General features: G+C 41.0%; 1 protein-coding gene across 1 annotated transcript in view; it reads left to right on the plus strand.

Moving 5' to 3' along the window:
- The window catches only part of LOC137979531 (tolloid-like protein 1), a 40,051-nt gene that overhangs the window by 20,279 nt on the left and 9,772 nt on the right, over positions 1-10,000 (plus strand). The window contains exon 4 of the mRNA XM_068826802.1: positions 7,428-7,799. Within this exon, the coding sequence (XP_068682903.1) occupies positions 7,428-7,799 (372 nt within the window). The remainder of the gene's footprint in view (positions 1-7,427; positions 7,800-10,000) is intronic.

The following is a 10,000-nucleotide window of genomic DNA, read 5'->3' on the forward strand; positions in this document are numbered from 1 at the left end:
TTTCAGGATTAATGGTAAAAATATACAGACATCGAAATGAACAGAGGCTACAACCTGCGTAGCCATCATCTAAAAGTTCACTTATATTAATTTGGCGTATCTTGCCTTTGAACGACATTAGGGTTGTAACGTCCCTGATACTCTTGGGTAGTTTTATCCATAGCCTAGGCCCAAGATATCTAATAGAGTGCTTGCCGTAGGTGACTGTCTCATACCTGGGTATAGAGAAATCTACTTGCCTCAAATTGTAATTACTATTTGGTTCTTTAAAGATGTTATTTATATAAGCAGGCCACAGTTTATGCTTTACTTTATACATAAGGATGCACAGATCCTGTAAGCGTCTGTTTAGTAGAGTAGGCAGATCTGCCTTCCCTAATAATTGTTCATAACTAGAATTATTGTCCTTGAAAACCGCCCTAAGTCCTCTTTCTTGTAATCTTTCAAGCTTTGGAGTGTCGCTCGCTTTGCAGAAATGCCACACAAGGTGACAGTACGTGAGAAATGGTAATATCGCGCTTTTAAATAATATTAACTTAGATTTCATAGGAATTAAATTGCGTAGTCTCATTAAAACACCAATTCTCTTCCTGGCTTTTTTGCAGATAGAGATTATATGCTCAGAGAAATTTAGCTTAGAATCTAACACTACTCCTAAAAGTGTGATGTTATCTTTAGTTAAGATTTCGGCATCGTTCACGCAAATATTATAGTCATTTTGAGTGAAGCCCAAGTTCAAAACTTGGTACTTTTTGAGGTTTCCCGCCAGTAAGTTAGAATCATACCACGTTGTAGCCAACTTTGCACTATCCTTTAACTGGAAAGTCACAGCTGCCTGATCTACTCCTACGTGGTAAATTTGATGGTCGTCTGCATACATAGACAAGTTCGCTGTTAGGCAGTAGGATAGGTCATTCTGGAAAACATTCCATAACAACGGGCAAAGCGCGGAACCCTGAGGACAGCCACGACTCACGTAACGGCTCGAACTAACATGACGGCCGATCTTTACTTGATATTTCCATTCATTTAAATAGCTGTTTAAAAGTTGAATATCGCTTTCCTGAAAACCGTACGCTTCAAGCTTGCTCAGAAGTAGTGGTGGGTGTAACGCGTCAGATGCCTTTGACATGTCTGTTGAAAGTATGCTCACAACCTGTCTTTGATCCCTCGCGAGTCTCCAATCTTCTACTAAATTGATCAATGTTGTTTCGCAGCTGTGAGCTTTGCGATAGGTGGATGAATTTTGGTAACATCGCGCAGAATACCTGGACATCATTATTTATTCATAACCGGTGAAGCGGCAAATTCGAAAGCGCGCGTGCCTTGAAATGTCCTGAATAAGAAAAGAAAGGGCCCAAATTAGCCCACTAGGGCTGATAAAACTTAGTTTTCTGATTTCCAGGAGTTATAACTTCAACTTTCACGCGCGGCGTTTTGAAGAAGAAGGTTGTACCTTCAATTTAAGCCGAGAAGTAAGTGAATATAGAAGGTATAAGGATTCGCCTTTTGCGTTTTAAACTGGACAAAAATCGGCCATTTTTTGTATGGGGGCCGTTTTCAACAGCAACTTTTTCACTATCTAAACGACCTTTCGAATTTTCACTCACGGCAAATGGAAGATGGATTTCTTCCGGAACAAAATACGTTTCAACTTCGAAAATTGGTCAACAACAACCTTTCGCCTTTTGAGTTTGAAAACTACTTGTTGGAGTTGTGTTTGGAAACGGTGCGTCTCGGGTTGAAGAGCTATTGTCTTAAGCACAGGTCTGTATAGTTATGGCTTTCAAGATTAACAATACCCATTCAGGAAACCACTCAACTATAAAAAAGTCACAATTAGCGGGAAGGCCTCGAAAGAATTAGGGAGACCTCGGGCACGGGGAATCGAAGGCGTCTCAATGGACTTGTAAAATCCTTGACGCGGGCGAGAACGTTTCTCCATAGTCTTTTCGCTTGTCACTCTCAGCTAAAAGTGTTTCTACTGTATCTGTAGGTTACTGTGGATTTTATAATGACAAATCATGGAACAAAGGAAAGCCGCAGGATCGAAAAGCGCCAATGGCGTTCCATGTAGACCCGACTACCCAAATTAGCATACTCGAGCAAAAGTTATGTTATTGTTCTTAAAAACGGCGCCATAGCTTGCAGCTTTTTTACGTTTCTTAGCAAAATCTTCTAGTTAAAGCTTCTCTTTTTTTTTTTTCGCAACAAAGAGAAGGCACGCGCACGCTAGCTTTTTGGATCATAAGCTACCCCAGATTCAGGCGAAACAAGTCTATTCACTTTATTTAAAAATCGACATTTAAGTTTTCGTAGGTTCGAATGCCCGTGAAGGCATCACATTCGTTGCCGTGGGTTTGGCGGAAGGTAAGAGCTGCCCTATTCACAACTAGTATAAAGCAGGCCAAATTCTTTAAAAAAATCCATATGTTATAATATTGAACGTTAATATTTTCGCTGGCGGAGCGCTCTTATTCAGCCATACTGGCTCATGTGGCCTTTGTCTTTAAGCTCCGCTCTGACAAGTTGATGAGCTAAGCGGTACTCCCAACGGAGCACAGCGCGCGTAGATTTGGACCAATGAGAGTCACTCAGTTTACGCTTCATCGATAATATTACAGATCTATAATTTTTGCCGTACAGTAAGTAAATGTCCCCAAAACAATAGGCATTCTGCGCGATGAATGCAATTACCAAAGCCAGAGTTGATCTGTGCCCCAACCAACTTCTCACGAACTTTGCTTACACATGGTAAGAGAGTTATGGGCCGATAATTTTCCTTTGCATTCCTGTCATTCTTTTTATATACTGGGGCCCAATGCCCACACTTCCATTTACTAGGCCACGCATTCTTGTTAATACAAGAATTGAACAAGGTGGTTAGTGGAGCGGATAATTCATTAGCACCTATTTTTAAGACCTTTGAAGGGATGCCATCAGAGCCGCTGGCCTTGTTTATATTCAGCGAATCGAGAGTTACAAGGACTTGTCCCTGTATAACTGGTTCGATTTCAATGGTCTGAGTGGAATTCCTTTTTTCGTATTGAATCCTCTGAACACAAGGATGGTCTCTAAAATCCTCTATTGACTTTCTTTCAGTCGCTGTGCCGCCGATGCCATCCGCCAAGGTAGCAAAATGCTCAACCAATTCCTCAGCCACTTGTTGTTGATCCGTTATCATACTACCGTTTATTTTTAAGTAGATGTTGTTACTTTCAGTACAGCTCTTTGAACCCAAAAATGGCTTGAAAGGTTTGAAAAACGCCTTGGGATTGTTTTTCAAATCGTTTGATTTTTTATTCCAGCACTGTTTGATAGCGTTCTTCTTTGTTTGGTGGCCTCATTCCCGGCTTTGCGTCGTAATTCCACGTTTTCTGGCGTTTTGTTTTGCATGTACTTGTCATTTGCTTTGCGTTTTGCTCTAATGGCGCTTTTCCAATGAGACGTCATGTAAGGCACGTCTTTGTCACGCACAAGCATTTTTTTCACAGGTGCCACTTCATCTAGTATATTGTTCATAAGTGCATTCCACACGTAAGCTTGATCGAAAAGACATGAGGCAAAGATCAGTTGTCGCTACTCCGAGTTTTACGCCGTTTGGCGATCTTCAGGCAACTGACAGGTCAATTTTTTTATAAAAGACTTAACTTATATGAACCATGCGAGCGTCAGCCCTACTAATGGAAATGGGCCCACACAAGGACAGAGAAAAGCTCTGACCAGGTTGGGAATTGAACCCACGACCTTCGGGTTAAATCACTGCTGCTCTACCGACTGAGTTACAAGGTCAGACGGGAGCAGGCCGTGGGAACTGAACATGTTAAAGTCACGGCAATGAACATGTACAAGTACAAGGAAGGATTACGTTTTTGCAAACGTTGGCCGTGTAGCACTTATATTTGAACAGAGTTAACCGATTAGAGTGTAATGTGAAGTGCTAAGTTTAGGTTGTGGGTTCAATTCCCACCCTGGTCAGAGTTTTTCGCTGTCCTTGTGTGGGCCCATTTCCATTACTAGAGCTAACGCTCACATGGTTCATATGGAGTAGAAACTTAGCGCTTCACATTAACACTCTAATCAGTTACGTCTGTTCAAATATAAGTGCCACACGGCCAGCGTTTGCAAAAACGTAATCCTTCCAAATTTATTATAGGCTCATATAAACAAAAGGTGACATCTAAAATAATGGTGTTATATTACATGGCGACATTTACTAAACATTTCAGAGCGTTTATTAAGAATGTTCTTCGAACGGCCTTTAATAATCATAAGCTTTTCCTCTAGGCACAAACTGCAGTTTCGTTTTCAGTTTCTGCCAGCTGGTATTTGCTTGACGATAGCCCATCTGATCGAAAATTGTCGGTTTTCCTTTTTTAGCTTTCAAACGTGTTTGGATAACTCCGTTTCGTGTTTGTATTTTTTGTTCCGTAGAGAATTTAAATGGTTTCTGTATTTAGCCCATTGCGCCGTCTGCGTACAATCTCAAACTCATATTAGGGATGAAGAATGCCAGGTTATTAACTATGATAAATATTTTAAACAGTAAGGATCCCGAAAGGGACCCATGGGGAACATCAACGGTTATGATATGGTATGGTATGGTATGGTATGGTATTTTATTAACCTAAAGTTGGCAAGTAATTATAGACAGTAAAATATTTCAAAACGTTTGGCCGCCGTATACGCTAGCTGCATTGTTAAAGTGGTTGCTAACAAGAAGGGCAAGCAACCATCTCAGCAGGCCAATTTTAATAGTCATTAGATATTCATTATGTCACCTGTTAAGGTACAGAATTGAGAAAAGTAACAATGCATCATCTGGCGTTGTGGGCATCTTTAGCTGGTTTTCGTGCATTATTATCCTCGCGAAATCGAAACATTCTTCTGAGCAACCGTGTTCTGGAATTCTGATGCTACACTTGAAATTAGTCCAGTGATATTGATATCATTAAGTTTCTTGCTCCGTTCACCTTGGGAACATGGTAAAGCAAATCAGGTCGTCCACTAGGAAAGTCTTCATTTCTTGACGACCTTATTTTGTGCAAATTCCACTGGATGGCAAACCTGTGAAGCTCTCCACGCACAGTGTTTATAAAACAAAACATAAGACATTCCACTTCTATAACATTGTCTTGTGAGTAAATGCCGTAGTCTCTGAGATCCATATATCATCTTCTAAGTATACCCCATCACGCCTCTTTTTGCTGATTGGCTGACGATTTTCCAAATAAAAAAACTCAGTTCTTAAATCGTAATGTTTGGAATTGCTCCAAACTGTCTTATGCAGTCTAGCTAGTATTGACCAATCACAAAAGTATCATTATTCGTGGGGCCAACCTCTAACCACATTATACGCCTGCTGTAACCGTCAATAGCTCCATGAATACAGAAGCCAAATGGCTTTAGTTTGTCATAGCCATCTATGTGCCATATGATTTGGCCCCACTGTTTTATACTTTCGTCTTTGTAATCGATGTCTTGACCGTGTTTCAACTCCGTTAGGGTCCAATATCTTCAACACTACTTCTCTTACAGTCTCCCTGTCGGTTGATATACCGTGAACGTGTAACAGTTTCTAAGTCATTTGGCTATACCCCATCGTTCTTATGCTGCCTCTTAATTCGTGTTCAATAGCCTTGCAAACCGCTAGAGGTTCTGAGCGGTTTCTTCTCCTGCCAAGCCCTCTTTGTTTCAGCATTCCTCTCATTTGTCGTAGACTCAAAACGCAGCAATGGAAAGATGTCAACGGTAGCAATATCTCCTTGTAACCAAAGCCGAAATGAAAATAGCTTTCAACCAAGTCTGCTTGCACACTGTTGCCGTTATAGAAGGCTGGTGTATAGGTCGTTAAGTGTGCAGCACAACTACACAATAACTCAAAGAAAATTAAAAGCAAGAACAAATTAAATTGACTGCTCCACCTGTCCACCATATTGAGCACTAGTTAAAATGAAACTGCGATTGCTCAGTGGTGAGGAAAAAAAAAACTCATGTTCCTGCCAAAAATGTCATGCCAAGAAAAGTCCTTCCAAAAAGTTAGCCTCGCGCTAAAACATGAAACTCGTGCCGAAAAGCAATACAGGGAAAGGTTACGTTTATACAAACATTGGCCGTGTAGCACTTATATTTTAAACAGAGTTAACTGAATAGAGTGTAATGTGAAGTTCTAACCCGAAGGTCGTGGGTTCAATTCCCACCCTGATCAGAGTTTTTCTCTGTCCTTGTGTGGGCCCATTTCCATCAGTAAGGCTAACGTCCACATGGTTCATATGGGATAGAAATCGAGCACTTCACATTACACTCTATTCAGTTAACTCTGTTTAAAATATAAGTGCTACACGGCCAACGTTTGTATAAACGTAACCTTTCCCTGTACTTGTACATGTTCATTGCCATGACTTTAACATGTTCAGTTCCCACGGCCTGCTCCCGTCTGACCTTGTAGCTCAGTCGATAGAGCGGCCGAGATCTAACCCGAAGGTAGTGGGTTCAATTCCCACCCTAGTCAGAGTTTTTCTCTGTCCTTGTGTGGGCCTAGTTCCATCAGTAGGGCTAATGCTCACATGGTTCACATAGGATAGAAATCTAGCACTTCACGTTACGCTACACTTTCGTCAGTTAATTCTGTTTAAAATATAAGTGCTACACGGCCAACGTTTGTATAAACGTAACCTTTCCCTGTACTTGTAGATGTTAATTGCCGTGACTTTAACATCTTCAGTTCTCACAGCCCGCTCCCGTCTGACCTTGTAGCTCAGTCGGTAGAGCGGCGGAGATCTAACTTGAAGGTCGTGGGTTCAATTCCCACCCTGGTCAGAGTTTTTCTCTGTCCTTGTGTGGGCTCATTTCCATCAGTAGGGCTAACGCTCACATGGTTCATATGGGATAGAAATCGAGCACTTCACATTACACTCTATTCAGTTAACTCCGAAAAGCAATAGTCGTGCTGAAAGTTGAACTCGCGCCAAAAGTTTTAAGTCGCACTAAGGAATTCGAAGTCGTGTCAAAGTTATCCACAATTCGTTTCAAATCAAAATAGAATCGTGAAACAAAAGATGGAAAGAGAAATGCGATGTCACTTAATGGGCTCCGTTTTCTCAGTATTTGTTTTTTTCTGAGCATTCGTTAAGTGATTTCATAATATTCGAGTATCTCAATAATTGTCAATATGCAATTGTCTTCATTATAAAACGAGCTGAGTATCGTTGTAAATAAAGTGCTGATTATATATACGATACACGATTTCCAACTTTGAAGAGTGAACGTTTTAATTTGCGATCCATTCTAAGAGCATAATCGTTCCCAGGCTTTCTCTCTTCTCCGCCATTGTCGGAGGAAAAGAGAGGGAGAGCCTGAGAACGAGGTTGTTGCAAGGGCACTTGTTCCTGCTTATGCAGTGACTGTTTCCTCAACTTGTTTTTCAGATTGTGTTCGACCACCTACTGGTATCACTCTCGAGAGTTCAAATAACACGAGGAAATCGATAATACCACCCTCCTACGGGACGCCCCTGAAGACCTGCTTATGGAAGTTCAGGAAACCACCTTCATTCTCCGTTGATTACGCAGTCAGACTTACCTTTGATTCATTCCGTCCAGTATCCTCTTCCGATTGCAGAGAAGAATATATCGAGATCCGCGATGGGGACGTTTTCGACAATAGCACCCTGATTGGAAAATTTTGTGGTACCAGACGCCCACCAATAGTGGTGTCGAGCCACAACTATGTTTTTGTTAAACTATCCGTTTCCATTTCGTGGATGCCATTCCGTGCCTGGTTCAGAGCAATTATAACTGGTAGGTAATAAGGAAAATCTGGAATTAACTGTGACGTTTTATAACATTAAATTTTGCTGTAAATGAATATATATATATAAACATATATAAAATGAAATGACGTGATAAATTGATCATCAGTTAAAAGTGCTCAATGGGTTTACCAGAGCTTTGACTAGATACGTAGACTTTAACTAGGTCAAAAACATTAATTTGCTACTCCGAGTTTCATGCTTCTCACGAAGCAATCATCAGGCAACTGCCAAAAAGAAGGAATACATGGTGTTTTGCAGTGATTTTGAAAATAACGGTAGCAATTCACTATAGGCTGGGGTGTATAGCAACGGTTAAACAATACAAACTGTTTCCAGTGAGCTGCTAAAAATAGGCCTTAAATAATTACGCTATTGAGAAGGAATTTCTTTGCATGTCTGCAACTTGTTACAAGCTCATTTCTGTTGTTAAGGGTCGCCAAATCCGGTCTACAAATTATATAGTATTTCTCCCACAGACATAAATTACACTTCTTCGTTACATTTGAATAGGATCTCGCATGCCTAACAATCCGCCATTTAATGCGATAGTCGACTTTCTTGTCTTTCAAACCCCATACATATTTACTAAGTTCACTGGAATTTCTGTAGCGTTCATTTCTAAAGGAACATGTGTGGTTTTTATAACGTGATTTGAATGATGTGTCGCAAAGACCGATGTAAGTTTGTTTTGACTGAGATGTTGTGACCTCTGCTTGATAGATGGTATTCCGCACGTTGCACTTTCCGTCTAGAGGGCAGGATCTTTTGTCACGGCAGTTGCAAGTGTTGATAGTTTGAGCGGGTGGATTTGATGACTTGTTAATGACGGCTTTATTTTGGTTGGAGATAATTGTTTTTACATTGCTCATGCAGCTATAACTAATTTTGAGAGTGTTCCGGTTGAAAATTCTGTGCAAAGGGTGTGATTTTGGGAAGTGCTTGCCGATTAAGGTGAGGAAACACTTTCCAACTTTTGTTTTGACGTTTTGGCTGTACCGAGGATTGAACCAGGTGATGTTTCTAAGCCTATTCTTGCGGTGTTTGGTTTCTGGAGTTGTTTTTCTGTAGGTTAGATTATATATGTAGCCGCTCTTGTTGGGTGCATCTTGGTAGGTTTCTTTCGCTTTATCAAATGATTCTTTGTCGGAAGAAATTTCTGAGAGGCGCTTGTTTATGGACTCCGGTATGTTCTTTAGGATGGATGGGGGGTGATTGGATTTCTTGTGAACGTAGACTGGGATGTTTCCTTCTTTTGTGCAGGGATAGTGCTTTCCAGATTGGAGGTCAAGGGTGACATCTAAGAAAATTACTTTAGTGATGTTTGCTTCGACTGTGATCTTTAAGTCGTTTTCACGGAAAATTTGGCAGAAGCCCTTCTTGATTCTTTCTACGACCATCCAACATGCCGCCTTATCAACCCCTCCAAATCCGAGATTGGTATAATTAGTAAGCGCATCTTAGACGAAATCAACACCACCATAATCCAAAAGACACAAATCAATCAGTGGAAAAATACGACCAGCGTACTGAACTGGTTCAACGCCCTACAGCACAAAGAAAACCTCTCATTCATATGCTTTGATGTATATGACTTCTACCCCTCTATCACGGAAACACTGCTTGCCAAAGCACTCGACTTCGCCAATAACTACAGACCCATCAGTGCCGACGAGAGAGAAATCATTTTCCTCTCCAAGCAATATCTTTACTGTTTTCCAATGATTGCCCCTGGGAGAAAAAATCCTCTGCCAGCCGATTCGACATAACAATGGGATCTTTCGATGGCGCTAAAACATGCGAACTAGTGGGTTGTTATTTATTGTCCTGTCTAACCAAAAAGTATGGCAACAGCATCGGCCTGTATAGAGACGACGGTTTGGCAGCTTTTAACTCAAACCCTCAACAGATCGAAAGAATCAAGAAGGGCTTCTGCCAAATTTTCCGTGAAAACGACTTAAAGATCACAGTCGAAGCAAACATCACTAAAGTAAATTTCTTAGACGTCACCCTTGACCTCCAATCTGGAAAGCACTATCCCTACACAAAAGAAGGAAACATCCTAGTCTACGTTCACAAGAAATCCAACCACCCCCCATCCATCCTAAAGAACATACCGGAGTCCATAAACAAGCGCCTCTCAGAAATTTCTTCCGACAAAGAATCATTTGATAAAGCGAAAGAAACCTA

Source organism: Montipora foliosa, chromosome 12, assembly GCF_036669935.1.
Source record: "Montipora foliosa isolate CH-2021 chromosome 12, ASM3666993v2, whole genome shotgun sequence".
Lineage (NCBI taxonomy): Eukaryota > Metazoa > Cnidaria > Anthozoa > Scleractinia > Acroporidae > Montipora > Montipora foliosa.